At 43.5% G+C, this 17014-nt stretch overlaps 1 protein-coding gene across 2 annotated transcripts in view; it reads left to right on the top strand.

Moving 5' to 3' along the window:
- crtc3 (CREB regulated transcription coactivator 3) overlaps positions 1-17014 on the top strand; it is a 65944-nt gene that overhangs the window by 19715 nt on the left and 29215 nt on the right. Inside the window, exons 5-8 of one of the 2 annotated variants that reach the window (XM_084308986.1) lie at positions 2548-2610; positions 10759-10862; positions 13645-13683; positions 15765-15826. In XM_084308986.1, coding sequence (XP_084165112.1) covers positions 2548-2610; positions 10759-10862; positions 13645-13683; positions 15765-15826 — 268 coding nt within the window. Of the gene's footprint in view, positions 1-2547; positions 2611-10758; positions 10863-13644; positions 13684-15740; positions 15827-17014 lie in introns of both variants that reach the window. The other variant, XM_084308985.1, reaches the window with a different exon arrangement.

Here is a 17014-nt window from a genome sequence, read left to right as displayed (position 1 = left end):
TGTTTTTTCGAGTTATTTGCACCGATCGATGTTCACTGTGTCAATACGGAGTCTCTCTAACGATAGCGAGTGCCCGGACCACATATGGATGAGCACTACCGGTTCAAAGGTTAATTTCCGGTTGGCGATCTGCCGATCGGCCACCCGATGGCGCTCTTGAACCGCTAGAGAGTTGAGAGGAGATCAGCAGTGTGTCTCAGGGCTCCGGAAAGGAAATATGATTTCGATGACAAATTTTTGAAATATTGACATCAAAGACGAGTTACGGCGTCTTCGGCAGAATGAGCATGGCTAGGAATGACGTGTAAACCCGTTCCCGGCGATCATAGTGTGAAGAAATTACTCAAGGGGTGCTCCAGTAGCACACCATGTTACCGCGCTCGCGCGGGACTCCGTACTGCGTCACGGATCTGGTTGACTCCGAGTTCGATTCCCGGACCCGCCGTCATTTGCCGAATGTCTCCCCCTGCTCTCTCTCCCGTTTCACCCTGCAACTGTCGGTCATGCTTGACCAGGAAAGCAATAAACGCTAAAAAATAAAGTAAAAAAAAAAAAAAAAATTACTCAAATATAAGGTGAATCATAAATATAAAACCTCATTATTATCCTAGTTATATTTTATTTATAACATAGCTGTGTTCAAATAGTGACAAAGGGAAAAAGAAAAAGAAAAACATATATATATATAAAAAAGGAAAAAGTATTTAAAAAAGAAAACATAAATAAATGTGTATACGTTTTGTACATAAAACTATGAAACGTTTGTAACCTTTGCTAAATTATGTTTCTTTTTTGTATTAAATTTTTTTGTGTGTAAATAGTGTAATGAAAAAAGGGTAGGCAATTTTAAGTTCTACTACTACTTATGCTTTGTAAAAAAATATATATATATAAAAAAAAAGACAGAAATAAATTCATTCATTCATTCATATGCTCCACCTTTGACATGTCGATGCACAATTACCTATTTTCAATATCCTTTGAGAGAAATGGCACTTCCTGTAGTAGTGCTTAATTTGTAAATCACATACATGTAGCATAGGTTAGCTTCAGTCCTTAATTTTTTATTTTTTTATCCACTTTTTCTCCCATTTTTCTATTTTTCTCCCATCCCAATTTTCGTATGATCCAATTCAACCCTCCCCTGTCTCGAACGCTGTTTCTTGCCTCCCACAAGCCGGCTGCAATGTGGACTAAGTCATACATAGCACGAGTCCCCTCCGATACTCGAGGTAACAGCAGTCGCATCTTTTCACCTGCGCGGCGCGATCTTTCAGCGTCGGGGGTCTGCGCTTCCTGATTCTGCGCAGGCGCACCAACCGACCTGTAGGAGTCGCTGTCCACAACGCCCGATCCCCACCCATCAGTTTCCCACCCCCTAATACTGCCAATGTGTATTAGTACGGACGACCAGCTAAACTGAAAGCAATGTGGAGCGCTGGTCTCGAACAGGCGAACCCAGCATCTCCAGTATTCGTGGTGAGTGCCTTGCCCACTGCACCACGTAGCCGCCCTCTTCAGTCCTTAATTTGTAAATCATACATGTAGCATAGGTTAGTTTCAGTCCTTAATTTGTAAATCACATACATGTAGCATAGGTTAGTTTCAGTCCTTAATTTGTAAATCACATACATGTAGCATAGGTTAGCTTCAGTGCTTAATTTGTAAATCACATACATGTAGCATAGGTTAGCTGCAGTCCTTAATTTGTAAATCATACATGTAGCATAGGTTAGCTTCAGTCCTTAATTTGTAAATCACATACATGTAGCATAGGTTAGCTTCAGTGCTTAATTTGTAAATCGCATACATGTAGCATAGGTTTAGGTTAGCTTCAGTGCTTAATTTGTAAATCGCATACATGTAGCATAGGTTAGCTTCAGTGCTTAATTTGTAAATCACATACATGTAGCATAGGTTAGCTTCAGTGCTTAATTCTTAAATCACATACATGTAGCATAGGTTAGCTTCAGTGCTTAATTTGTAAATCACATGCATGTAGCATAGGTTAGCTTCAGTGCTTAAATTGTAAATTGGCACCCAAAGTGTTAAGAGTGGCCAATTAAATATATTGAGCTTTGAAAGCTAAGATTTTTTTTTTTTTTTTAGGTCTTGCTACATTATTCCCAGCGGTGCGTTCCTCATATCAACTCTGATTGCACGCACGCTAATGACGCCACGTGCACGCGCGCTCCCACATGCGCATAAATGTTCCCTCGCTTAAGCACAGACCAGAGCCTTATAATCATGACTCTGGCACAGACTAAAGACGATGCCTAATTGCCTCTACGAATGGAATGTAACACATTTCATTCACAAGTTAGGTGTGAATGTATCTGAGAACTTATTTAACACACCTGACGACCGGCGCTATTGCAGGACCGATGAACTGACACAGGGTCAGTTATTATGTTTAATCCCTCCTGCGAGCAGGTTCAGCTGTGGCAAGTTGTGACCTCACAAAGACCTATTTTCACTGTTGAGTGTCAGCTGTGTGTGTGTGTGTGTTTGGATCTAAATGTGTGTGGTGTGTTTGTTTTCTTGAAGGGAACAGCCAGAGTGGACGGAGGACAGACGGCATGGCTATAGATTATTATCCCAACTCAACAGGTGACCCTTGACCTCCCTCTCTTTCTCTCTCCACCTCCCACGCTCCTCTGTCAATCTGTTGTTAAGCTCTTCTCTTTCTCATCCTTTTCTCTCAGTCCTTCATTTGGCTGCAGACATCCCCCTCTTTTCTTTGTCATCTTCTTCTGTGGTTCTGTCTGAGATGCAGGACTGCTGACTAACCAGTTCTTCTTCTGTGGTTCTGTCTGAGACGCAGGACTGTAGTCTAAGCAGCTCTTCTTCTGTGGTGCTGTCTGAGACGCAGGACTGTAGTCTAACCAGCTCTTCTTCTCTGATATGCAGGCCTGCAAACTAACCGGCTTTTCTTCTGTGTTTTTTTCTGCCCAGCTGTGAGACCCTATCCTGACCCTAATGCTAACCTCAGCTCTTCTGACCCTATCCTGACCCTAATGCTAACCTCACAGCTCCTCTCACCCTATCCTGACCATAACTCTACCATTGCAGCTCCTCTCACCCTATCCTGACCATAACTCTACCATTGCAGCTCCTCTCACCCTATCCTGACCATAACTCCACCATTGCAGCTCCTCTCACCCTATCCTGACCATAACTCTACCATTGCAGCTCCTCTCACCCTATCCTGAGCATAACTCTACCATTGCAGCTCATCTGATCCTATCGCCACCATCGCAGCTGTTAACTGACATTATCTTTAAGCTTTTACACTCTTTTTTTCCCCTGCCTATACCAGTATCAGTGGCTCAGATATTTTACTTGTCCGAAAGCTAAACTTACTTGTCCGAAATGTACTTGTGAAAATAAAGGCCTATTAAAAAATAGATCAAACCGACAAGAGATTTGGACAATTATTATGATTTAATAACTTAAACACAGTGTGTGTGTGTGGGGGGTATATACTGTATGATCAGTCCTCCAGCTCATCTTCACTCCCCATCAGCACCAGCTCATCTTCCTCACCTCCCCTCTCTCTTGACGACCAAAGGGTTAAACCCTGGTCTACGCTTATAGTTGTTATTATGGTATAGTTGTTATTGCCATAAAAAAAACACCATTCAAATAAATAATTGTATTTTTATTTGAAATAATTTATTTTGACAATAAGCACATTAGATCAACAGGTAACAACAAAACAACCAAAACAATAACAATATTGAAACACCTTTCTTATATTATTGTCAGAGTAATACTGTGTGTGTGTGTGTGCGTGTGAGAGAGTGATGAATGGGAGAGAGAGAGAGAGCGAGCATCAAATCTCAGTCTCGGTTGCCTCAGTCTTTGTTTCTGTAGAGAAAGAGAAAACAAATTGATTTAGTCAAAAGGCTCCCAGGTGGAAAGATTTCACAATCATTATGATATACAAATAAAGAAATATATATATATTGTTAGTGTTAATGATGTCTTGTAGATTATTATGGATATTTGCAACTATTATTTTAACGACTGATGGGATAGTTTATGAAGTCATAAAACATATGTAGTGAAAAGTACAGAAATCCAAACTGGCATTTTCGGTGGCAGCGTAGTCATTATTACAACAGACTAGGGCTGTCCCCGACTAAGGATTTGGATGGTCGACTAGGATTGGCCAAAATTTGCCGTTAGTCGACTTATATATATATATAATATTTTTAATTTTTTAAATAAAAAAATAATAATTATCATTCCATTTGGGCTGTGGGGGGTGCTTAATGTCTGAAGGAGTCGACTGAAGGCTTCTTGTCCTCTGCAAAAGCATGCAATTGGTCCACTGATGGATACATCTTGATATTTGTCTAGTCTAGTGTGTTCATTAGATGGGTGAAATCCTCTTTCAGTGCCTCTGTGCCTGTTTTCTTAGGCAGTTAGCCTCTGGAATGCGTGCCATTAGCGTTAGCCACGCTTCTAGGCCTCTTTTCTTTTGGAAAGAATGATAAAAAAAAAATCTATATTAATCTTTTATTTTTTATTTTTTTTATTATATTCGACTAAGAGGTTGGCCAGTCGACTACGGCCCCTTTCGACCGATTAGTCGACTAATCGATTAATAGGGGTCAGCCCTACAACAGACACTGATGTATTGGGTTCGCGTTTGAGCCTCTTGGATGCCGTAGTTGAGTGATCATCACAAATGTGTCACACTAGGAACTGAAGTCGAGACACACAGTTGTACGCTGGACTCCGATGCATGAAGCGACATGTAAACGAAGCAAAAACGAACAGCCAATAAATGTGAAGTTAACTTGAACCTCGGTTGTCAAGCCTCGTCAATATAACGGATACACCTAGCTAACATGGGGCGGGCTGCTTTGAGCGAACGATACACACTGAATCACAATCAAATCAACTGCTCAACTGTTGGCTATTAATGCTGTGTAAAGTTTTTTTTTTTTCACACACAGGGCTAATGTTAGCTAGCAAGCAGTCCGCTCCCGCAGTCAGTTCCAATAGACTAACATTACACCTCTGTGATTTAAATGTGTCCTTCCTTACCTTAGACTCGAGGGCTTGTTCTAGGGTTGGATGCAGTTCCCTGTTCGTCAGTCTGTGTCTGTTATCCATTTTCTTCTGCTGTGTTTAACGTTATCCTCTTCAAATAGCGCAGCATGTTTGCGAGTGCTCCCTTGACCGAGGATGGCCTTGAGGGAACCTTTATTAAACATTCTGATATTTCCGCGGGTCCCGTGCCACTGTCAACTACTAAGCGAGCACTCAGAAGACGCGCACCGTTTGTCCGGGACAAGTAATATTGACTCGGATGGAATAACGTTACTATTTGTTTGGGGAATATATATATATATATTTTTTTTTTACTTGTCCGGTCGGACAAGTCAAAGCTGTATTATGCTTGTCTGACCATTTATTTTACTTGTCCCGGACAATCGGACAAGCCTTAATGTCAATCCCTGGTCAGTGTGATTTCCTCTACCAGTAGCAGGCTGATATCCTGTGTACCAATATCCGTGTCAGTCTGATATCATATACCAATATCGGTCTGATATCCTATAGTATAAATATCAGTCTGATATATCCCATGTCAGTATCGGTCTGATATCCTATACTAGTCTGATATCTCTAGTTTGCATCAATGTATTTCATGCTATTAATGATAATACAGACTTATTTATTATTTTCAGATCAGCTCCATGCATGTGGTAAACTGCCTTCAGCCTTTCAATTCCTTTGCATGCATATTCATGTGATTTTATGCAGGCTACTCCAGTATTATATCTTTAATATTGTGATATTATTGGCGGCTACGTGGCGTAGTGGGCAAGGCGCTCGCCACGAATGCGGAGACGCTGGGCTTGCCTGTTCGAGCCCAGCGCTCCACATTGCTTTCAGTTTAGCTGGTCGTTCATACTAATACACATTGGCCGTATTAGGGGGTAGGAAACTGATGGGTGGGGATCGGGCGTTGTGGACAGCGACTCCTACAGGTCGGTTGGTGCGCCTGCGCAGTAGAATCGGGAAGTGTCGGGGGCAGCGTGAGCCTCCCACGCGTTACTCCTCGCCACTGAGAGATCGAGCTGCGCAGGTGAAAAGATGCGACTGCTGTTACCTCAAGTACCGGAGGGGACTTGTGCTATGTATGACTTAGTCCACATTACAGCCGGCTTGTGGGAGGCAAGAAACAGCGTTCGTGACAGGGGAGGGTTGAATTGGATGATACGAAATTGGGATGGGAGAAAAATGGGAGAAAAAGTGGATAAAAAAAAGATTGTGATATTATTCAGGATACTCCAGTATTATATCTTTAATATTGTGATATTATTCAGGATACTCCAGTATTATATCTTTAATATTGTGATATTATTCAGGATACTCCAGTATTATATCTTTAATATTGTGATATTATTCAGGATACTCCAGTATTATATCTTTAATATTGTGATATTATTCAGGATACTCCAGTATTATATCTTTAATATTGTGATATTATTCAGGATACTCCAGTATTATATCTTTAATATTGTGATATTATTCAGGATACTCCAGTATTCTGTCTTTAATATTGTGATATTATGCAGGATAGTATTCTGTCTTTAATATTGTGATATTATGCAGGATAGTATTCTGTCTTTAATATTGTGATTTTATGCAGGATAGTATTCTGTCTTTTATATTGTGATATTATGCAGGATAGTATTCTGTCTTTTATATTGTGATATTATGCAGGATAGTATTCTGTCTTTAATATTGTGATATTATGCAGGATAGTATTCTGTCTTTAATATTGTGATATTATGCAGGATAGTATTCTGTCTTTAATATTGTGATATTATTCCTGCCGTCCACCTCCACACCGCTGTTCCTCACAGCTGTCAGGCTTAACTTCATTTTGAGGACCCAAGTCTAAAATATAATACTTCTGAATTATAAACAAACAATACAGCAATATATGGCGTGCTTCCCTCTCTTTGCTTTTCGACAACGTGTGTTTGAACAAAGAACCCAGGAGAGTACGCTGTCCTGGCTGACCTACATGTCTCCACATGGTCCCCACATGGCTGACCTTCATGTCTAGGGGGCGACAGTGGCTCAGGAGGTAGAGAGCAGTCGTCTGGCCATCCGGAGGTTCCCGGTTAGATTCCCGCTCCTCCCGGGCAGCGTGTCGATGTGTCCTTGAGCAAGACACTTAACCCCTAATTGCTCCCGATGAGCAGGTTGGCACCTTGCGTGGTTGCCTCCGCCATCGGTGTGTGAATGGGTAAAAAATTGGGTAACAAATTGTAAGGCGCTTTGGATGAAAGCGCTATATAAAAAAGAAGCCATTTACCATGTCTCCACATGGCTGACCTTCATGGCTGACCACATGGCTGACCTTCATGGCTGACCACATGGCACAACAGGAGGAGTTCTAACACTAGAACAGCTGGGCTGGTCATATGGCTGGTTCATCAGCTAGACTCAGTAGACTGGACAAAAATTATAAAACTAACACCAGATCCTCCTCTCTTGTCTCCCTGTCCTCTTGTCTCTCTGTCCTCTTGTCTCTCTGTCCTCCTCTCTTGTCTCTCTGTCCTCCTCTCTTGTCTCTGTCCTCCTCTCTTGTCTCTCTGTCCTCTCTTGTCTCTCTGTCCTCCTCTCTTGTCTCTCTGTCCTCCTCTCTTGTCTATCTGTCCTCCTCTCTTGTCTCTATGTCCTCTCTCGTATCTCTGTCCTCTCTTGTCTCTCTGTCCTCTCTTGTCTCTCTGTCCTCCTCTCTCGTATCTCTGTCCTATCTTGTCTCTCTGTCCTCTCTTGTCTCTCTGTCCTCCTCTCTTGTCTCTCTGTCCTCTCTTGTCTCTCTGTCCTCCTCTTGTCTCTCTGTCCTCCTCTCTTGTCTCTCTGTCCTCCTCTCTTGTCTCTATGTCCTCTCTCGTATCTCTGTCCTCTCTTGTCTCTCTGTCCTCTCTTGTCTCTCTGTCCTCCTCTCTTGTCTCTCTGTCCTCTCTCGTATCTCTGTCCTCTCTTGTCTCTCTGTCCTCTCTTGTCTCTCTGTCCTCCTCTCTTGTCTCTCTGTCCTCCTCTCTTGTCTCTCTGTCCTCCTCTCTTGTCTCTCTGTCCTCCTCTCTTGTCTCTCTGTCCTCCTCTCTCGTATCTCTGTCCTCTCTTGTCTCTGTCCTCTCTTGTCTCTCTGTCCTCCTCTCTTGTCTCTCTGTCCTCCTCTCTTGTCTCTCTGTCCTCGTGTCTCTCTGTCCTCCTCTCTTGTCTCTCTGTCCTCCTCTCTTGTCTCTCTGTCCTCCTCTCTTGTCTCTCTGTCCTCCTCTCTTGTCTCTCTGTCCTCTCTTGTCTCTCTGTCCTCCTCTCTTGTCTCTCTGTCCTCTTGTCTCTCTGTCCTCATCTTGTCTCTGTCCTCTTGTCTCTCTGTCCTCCTCTCTTGTCTCTCTGTCCTCCTCTCTTGTCTCTCTGTCCTCTCTTGTCTCTCTGTCCTCTTGTCTCTCTGTCCTCCTCTCTTGTCTCTGTCCTCCTCTCTTGTCTCTCTGTCCTCTCTTGTCTCTCTGTCCTCCTCTCTTGTCTCTCTGTCCTCTCTTGTCTCTCTGTCCTCCTCTTGTCTCTCTGTCCTCCTCTCGTGTCTCTATGTCATCCTCTTGTCTCTATGTCCTCCTCTCTTGTCTCTCTGTCCTCTTGTCTCTCTGTCCTCCTCTCTTGTCTCTCTGTCCTCCTCTCTTGTCTCTGTCCTCCTCTCTTGTCTCTCTGTCCTCCTCTCTTGTCTCTCTGTCCTCCTCTCTTGTCTCTCTGTCCTCCTCTCTTGTCTCTCTGTCCTCCTCTCTTGTCTCTGTCCTCCTCTTGTCTCTCTGTCCTCCTCTCTTGTCTCTCTGTCCTCTCTTGTCTCTCTCTCCTCTCTTGTCTCTCTGTCCTCCTCTCTTGTCTCTCTGTCCTCTCTTGTCTCTCTGTCCTCTCTTGTCTCTCTGTCCTCCTCTCTTGTCTCTCTGTCCTCCTCTCTTGTCTCTCTGTCCTCCTCTCTTGTCTCTCTGTCCTCCTCTCTTGTCTCTCTGTCCTCTCTTGTCTCTCTGTCCTCCTCTCTTGTCTCTCTGTCCTCCTCTCTTGTCTCTGTCCTCCTCTTGTCTCTCTGTCCTCCTCTCTTGTCTCTCTGTCCTCCTCTCTTGTCTCTCTGTCCTCCTCTTGTCTCTCTGTCCTCCTCTCTTGTCTCTCTGTCCTCCTCTCTTGTCTCTCTGTCCTCCTCTCTTGTCTCTCTGTCCTCCTCTCTTGTCTATCTGTCCTCTCTTGTCTCTCTGTCCTCTCTTGTCTCTCTGTCCTCTCTTGTCTCTCTGTCCTCCTCTCTTGTCTCTCTGTCCTCCTCTCTTGTCTCTCTGTCCTCTCTTGTCTCTCTCCTCTCTTGTCTCTCTGTCCTCTCTTGTCTCTCTGTCCTCTCTTGTCTCTCTGTCCTCTCTTGTCTCTCTGTCCTCCTCTCTTGTCTCTCTGTCCTCCTCTCTTGTCTCTCTGTCCTCCTCTCTTGTCTCTCTGTCCTCCTCTCTTGTCTCTCTGTCCTCTCTTGTCTCTCTGTCCTCCTCTCTTGTCTCTCTGTCCTCCTCTCTTGTCTCTGTCCTCCTCTTGTCTCTCTGTCCTCCTCTCTTGTCTATGTCCTCTCTCGTATCTCTGTCCTCTCTTGTCTCTCTGTCCTCTCTTGTCTCTCTGTCCTCCTCTCTTGTCTCTCTGTCCTCTCGTATCTCTGTCCTCTCTTGTCTCTCTGTCCTCTCTTGTCTCTCTGTCCTCCTCTCTTGTCTCTCTGTCCTCCTCTTGTCTCTCTGTCCTCCTCTCTTGTCTCTGTCCTCCTCTCTTGTCTCTCTGTCCTCTCTCGTATCTCTGTCCTCTCTCGTATCTCTGTCCTCTCTTGTCTCTCTGTCCTCTCTTGTCTCTCTGTCCTCCTCTCTTGTCTCTCTGTCCTCCTCTCTTGTCTCTCTGTCCTCCTCTCTTGTCTCTCTGTCCTCCTCTCTTGTCTCTCTGTCCTCCTCTCTTGTCTCTCTGTCCTCCTCTCTTGTCTCTCTGTCCTCTCTCGTATCTCTGTCCTCTCTTGTCTCTCTGTCCTCTCTTGTCTCTCTGTCCTCTTGTCTCTCTGTCCTCCTCTCTTGTCTCTATGTCCTCCTCTCTTGTCTCTCTGTCCTCCTCTCTTGTCTCTCTGTCCTCTCTTGTCTCTGTCCTCTCTTGTCTCTCTGTCCTCCTCTCTTGTCTCTCTGTCCTCCTCTCTTGTCTCTCTGTCCTCTCTCTCTTGTCTCTCTGTCCTCCTCTTGTCTCTCTGTCCTCCCCTCTTGTCTCTCTGTCCTCCTCTCTTGTCTCTCTGTCCTCCTCTCTTGTCTCTCTGTCCTCTCTTGTCTCTCTGTCCTCCTCTCTTGTCTCTCTGTCCTCCTCTCTTGTCTCTCTGTCCTCCTCTCTTGTCTCTCTGTCCTCCCCTCTTGTCTCTCTGTCCTCCTCTCTCTTGTCTCTCTGTCCTCCTCTCTTGTCTCTGTCCTCCTCTCTTGTCTCTCTGTCCTCCTCTCTTGTCTCTCTGTCCTCCTCTCTTGTCTCTCTGTCCTCCTCTCTTGTCTCTCTGTCCTCTCTTGTCTCTCTGTCCTCTCTTGTCTCTCTGTCCTCCTCTCTTGTCTCTCTGTCCTCCTCTCTCTTGTCTCTCTGTCCTCCTCTCTTGTCTCTGTCCTCCTCTCTTGTCTCTCTGTCCTCCTCTCTTGTCTCTCTGTCCTCTTGTCTCTCTGTCCTCCTCTCTTGTCTTCTCAGGACCAGCTCAGACTCTGCTCTACATACCAGTGTGATGAACCCAGTTCTTCAGGACCCCTTTAGTCTGAGTCACCAGATGGGTCGAGGCCCGCCCCTACGCAACGGTATGAACAGACACCCCCCCCCCTCTCTACAGACACACTCCTTTCTACAGACACCCCCCCCCCCCTCTCTACAGACACCCCCCCCCCCCCCCTCTACAGACACCCCCCCCCCCCTCTCTAGAGACACCCCCCTCTCACAGCCACAGGCATGTTTTGGCAGTAGTCTGGTTGTTCACACCAGCAGTAGAGCAGTAGTCTGGTTGTTCACACCAGCAGTAGAGCAGTAGTCTGGTTGTTCACACCAGCAGTAGAGCAGTAGTCTGGTTGTTCACACCAGCAGTAGAGCAGTAGCCTGGTTGTTCACACCAGCAGTAGAGCAGTAGTCTGGTTGTTCACACCAGCAGTAGAGCAGTAGTCTGGTTGTTCACACCAGCAGTAGAGCAGTAGTCTGGTTGTTCACACCAGCAGTAGAGCAGTAGTCTGGTTGTTCACACCAGCAGTAGAGCAGTAGCCTGGTTGTTCACACCAGCAGTAGAGCAGTAGTCTGGTTGTTCACACCAGCAGTAGAGCAGTAGTCTGGTTGTTCACACCAGCAGTAGAGCAGTAGCCTGGTTGTTCACACCAGCAGTAGAGCAGTAGTCTGGTTGTTCACACCATCAGTAGAGCAGTAGTCTGGTTGTTCACACCAGCAGTAGAGAGCAGTAGTCTGGTTGTTCACACCAGCAGTAGAGAGCAGTAGTCTGGTTGTTCACACCAGCAGTAGAGCAGTACCCTGGTTGTTCACACCAGCAGTAGAACAGTAGTCTGGTTGTTCACACCAGCAGTAGAGCAGTAGCCTGGTTGTTCACACCAGCAGTAGAGAGCAGTAGCCTGGTTGTTCACACCAGCAGTAGAGCAGTAGTCTGGTTGTTCACACCAGCAGTAGAGCAGTAGCCTGGTTGTTCACACCAGCAGTAGAGCAGTAGTCTGGTTGTTCACACCAGCAGTAGAGCAGTAGCCTGGTTGTTCACACCAGCAGTAGAGCAGTAGTCTGGTTGTTCACACCAGCAGTAGAGCAGTAGTCTGGTTGTTCACACCAGCAGTAGAGCAGTAGTCTGGTTGTTCACACCAGCAGTAGAGCAGTAGTCTGGTTGTTCACACCATCAGTAGAGCAGTAGTCTGGTTGTTCACACCAGCAGTAGAGAGCAGTAGTCTGGTTGTTCACACCAGCAGTAGAGAGCAGTAGTCTGGTTGTTCACACCAGCAGTAGAGCAGTAGTCTGGTTATTCACACCAGCAGTAGAGCAGTAGTCTGGTTGTTCACACCAGCAGTAGAGCAGTAGTCTGGTTGTTCACACCAGCAGTAGAGCAGTAGCCTGGTTGTTCACACCAGCAGTAGAGCAGTCGTCTGGTTGTTCACACCAGCAGTAGAGCAGTAGTCTGGTTGTTCACACCAGCAGTAGAGCAGTAGTCTGGTTGTTCACACCAGCAGTAGAGCTGTAGTCTGGTTGTTCACACCAGCAGTAGAGCAGTAGTCTGGTTGTTCACACCAGCAGTAGAGCAGTAGTCTGGTTGTTCACACCAGCAGTACTCCTGTGCATCAGTGTTACATATATGGCTGCTTATTTTGTTCTTCTTTGTCATATACTTTGTTATTCTCCTCTCCTTTGCCTTCTTGTAGCCTTAAAAAAAATCTTATTATTGGCTCTTTGTTGCTGTGTTTTGAACATAACATATTTTGTCTATCTTCCATTTTTTCGCTACAGTGTTTGCCTTATATCTAGTTTTGAGTTTATTTTTTAGACCATGTTGACATGTATTTCGTTCATATATCATTATGGACATTGATGGGATGGGAGTGGAACTTTGTACAAACCCTTTGGGCTTCGTTCCCTCCTAGCACTGTTTTTTTTTAATAATGTGCTAATTAAATAAACTAAACTAAACTAATAATGGGGATAATAATAGTAATAATGGGGATGATAATAATAATAATAATAATAATAATAATAATGGAGATAATAATAATAATGGGGATGAGGATAATAATAATAATGGGGATATTAATAGTAATAATGGGGATGATAATAATAATAATAATAATAATAATAATAATGGAGATAATAATTAATAATGGGGATGAGGATAATAATAATGGGGATGATAATAATAATAATAATAATAATAATAATAATAATAATAATAATAATAATAATAATAATAATAATAATAATGGGGTAATAATAATAATAATAATGGAGATAATAATAATAATGGGGATGATGATACTAATAATAATGGGGATGATAATAATAATAATAATAATAATAATAATAATAATAATAATAATAATAATAATAATAATAATAATAATAATAATAATAATAATAATAATGGGGATGATAATAATGGGGATAATGGGCAACCTTATTTTGTGGCTCTACAGCTAAGTGTAAGATGTAGCATTAGCTGACCACACAGAAATATAAAGGTACAACTCACCTTGGAGTTTATCAATAACAAGGACTTTTTGGTACTAACTGTCCTTTCTCTCTCTGTATCCCTCTCTCTCTTTCTCCCTGTCTCTCTCCCTCTCTATCCCTCTCTTCCTCTCCCTATCCCTCTCTTCCTCTATCCCTCTCTTCCTCTCTCAATCCCTCTTTCTCCCTCTCTCTGTATCCCTATCCCTCTCTTCCCCTCCCTATCCCCCCTCTCCCCCTCTCTCTATCCCCCCTCTCTCTCCTCCCCTGCCCCCCCTCTCCCTCTCTCCTCCCCTGCCCTCTCTCTCCCTCTCTCCTTCCCTGTTCCCCCTTTCCCTCTCTCTCCCTCTCCTCCCCTGCTCCCCCTCTCTCTTTCTCCTACAGCCAGTATGAATGAGGTGGAGGGAGATGGTTCAGCAGACGGTGAGTGTATTCCTCTCATCGGACCGACTGAAATGTTCTGATGACACAAACAACCATCAGACCAAACAACCATCAGACCAACCAACCATTAGACCAACCAACCATCAGACCAAACAACCATCAGACCAACCAACCATCAGACCAAACAACCATCAGACCAAACAACAGCAGACCAAACAACCATCAGACCAACCAACCATCAGACCAACCAACCATCAGACCAAACAACCATCAGACCAAACAACCATCAGACCAAACAACCATCAGACCAAACAACCATCAGACCAACCAACCATCAGACCAACCAACCATCAGACCAAACAACCATCAGACCAAACAACCATCAGACCAACCAACCATCAGACCAAACAACCATCAGACCAACCAACCATCAGACCAAACAACCATCAGACCAACCAACCATCAGACCAACCAACCATCAGACCAAACAACCATCAGACCAAACAACCATCAGACCAACCACCAACCAACCATCAGACCAAACAACCATCAGACCAAACAACCATCAGACCAACCAACCATCAGACCAAACAACCATCAGACCAAACAACCATCAGACCAACCAACCATCAGACCAAACAACCATCAGACCAAACAACCATCAGACCAACCAACCATCAGACCAAACAACCATCAGACCAACCAACCATCAGACCAAACAACCATCAGACCAAACAACCACCAGACCAAACAACCATCAGACCAAACAACCATCAGACCAAACAACCATCAGACCAAACGACCAACCAACCATCAGACCAAACAACCATCAGACCAAACAACCATCAGACCAACCACCAACCAACCATCAGACCAAACAACCATCAGACCAAACAACCATCAGACCAACCAACCATCAGACCAAACAACCATCAGACCAAACAACCATCAGATTAAACAACCATCATACCAAACAACCATCAGACCAAACAACCATCAGACCAACCAACCATCAGACCAACCAACCATCAGACCAAACAACCATCAGACCAAACAACCATCAAACCAACCAACCATCAGACCAAACAACCATCAGACCAAACAACCATCAGACTAAACAACCATCAGACCAAACAACCATCAGACCAAACAACCATCAGACCAAACAACCATCAGACCAAACAACCATCAGACCAAACAACCATCAGACCAAACAACCATCAGACCAAACAACCATCAGACCAAACAACCATCAGACCAACCAACCATCAGACCAAACAACCATCAGATTAAACAACCATCAGACCAAACAACCATCAGACCAAACAACCATCAGACCAACCAACCATCAGACCAACCAACCATCAGACCAAACAACCATCAGACCAAACAACCATCAGACCAACCAACCATCAGACCAAACAACCATCAGACCAACCAACCATCAGACCAACCAACCATCAGACCAACCAACCATCAGACCAAACAACCATCAGACCAACCAACCATCAGACCAACCAACCATCACACCAACCAACCATCAGACCAAACAACCATCAGACCAACCAACCATCAGATCAAACAACCATCAGACCAAACAACCATCAGACCAAACAACCATCAGACCAACCAACCATCAGACCAACCAACCATCAGACCAAACAACCATCAGACCAAACAACCATCAGACCAACCAACCATCAGACCAAACAACCATCAGACCAACCAACCATCAGACCAAACAACCATCAGACCAACCAACCATCAGACCAAACAACCATCAGATCAAACAACCATCAGACCAAACAACCATCAGACCAAACAACCATCAGACCAACCAACCATCAGACCAACCAACCATCAGACCAAACAACCATCAGACCAACCAACCATCAGACCAAACAACCATCAGACCAAACAACCATCAGACCAAACAACCATCAGACCAACCAACCATCAGACCAACCAACCATCAGACCAAACAACCATCAGATCAAACAACCATCAGACCAACCAACCATCAGACCAAACAAGACTTTTGATCTGTAATGTTGTGTGTGTGTCTGTATGTGTGTGTGTTGTCTTTCTATCTGTAGTGTTCTCTTTTCCACCCCTCCCAGGTGAGGAGGGCCTTCTAGGCGTCAGTAAACCACTCCCCAAGCAGCTGTGGGAGGCCCAGAACGTGAGCGCACAACTCCTAATACCTCAATATATACCTCAATATACTTCACATTATATACCTCAATATACCTCACATTATATACCTCAATATACTTCACATTATATACCTCAATATACCTCAATATACTTCACATTATATACCTCAATATACTTCACATTATATACTTCAATATACCTCAATATACTTCACATTATATACCTCAATATACTTCACATTATATACCTCAATATACTTCACATGATTATATACTTCAATATACCTCAATATACTTCACATTATATACCTCAATATACTTCACATTATATACCTCAATATTAGGGATGTCCGATATTATCGGCCTATATAGATAGCTGATAGAATAGTAAAACTAGCAGATATATAGATAGTCTACCTGATAGAATAGTAAAACTAGCAGATATACTACCTGATAGAATAGTAAAACTAGCATATATATAGATAGACTGCCTGATAGAATAGTAAAACGAGCAGATATATAGATAGACTACCTGATAGAATAGTAAAACTAGCAGATATATAGATAGACTACCTGATAGAATAGTAAAACTAGCAGATATATAGATAGACTACCTGATAGAATAGTAAAACTAGCATATATATAGATAGACTGCCTGATAGAATAGTAAAACGAGCAGATATATAGATAGACTACCTGATAGAATAGTAAAACTAGCAGATATATAGATAGACTACCTGATAGAATAGTAAAACTAGCAGATATATAGATAGACTGCCTGATAGAATAGTAAAACTAGCAGATATATAGATAGACTACCTGATAGAATAGTAAAACTAGCAGATATACTACCTGATAGAATAGTAAAACTAGCAGATATACTACCTGATAGAATAGTAAAACTAGCAGATATATAGATAGACTACCTGATAGAATAGTAAAACTAGCAGATATATAGATAGACTACCTGATAGAATAGTAAAACTAGCAGATATATAGATAGACTACCTGATAGAATAGTACAACTAGCAGATATATAGGTAGACTAGCTGATAGAATAGTAAAACTAGCAGATATATAGATAGTCTACCTGATAGAATAGTACAACTAGCAGATATATAGATAGACTAGCTGATAGAATAGTAAAACTAGCAGATATATAGATAGTCTACCTGATAGAATAGTACAACTAGCAGATATATAGATAGACTACC

This window comes from Notolepis coatsorum, assembly GCF_963971535.1.
Source record: "Notolepis coatsorum genome assembly, chromosome: 2".
In the NCBI taxonomy this organism is placed as follows: domain Eukaryota; kingdom Metazoa; phylum Chordata; class Actinopteri; order Aulopiformes; family Paralepididae; genus Notolepis; species Notolepis coatsorum.
The sequence above is the reverse complement of the archived record's forward strand: the minus strand, read 5'-3'. Positions and strand labels throughout refer to the sequence as shown.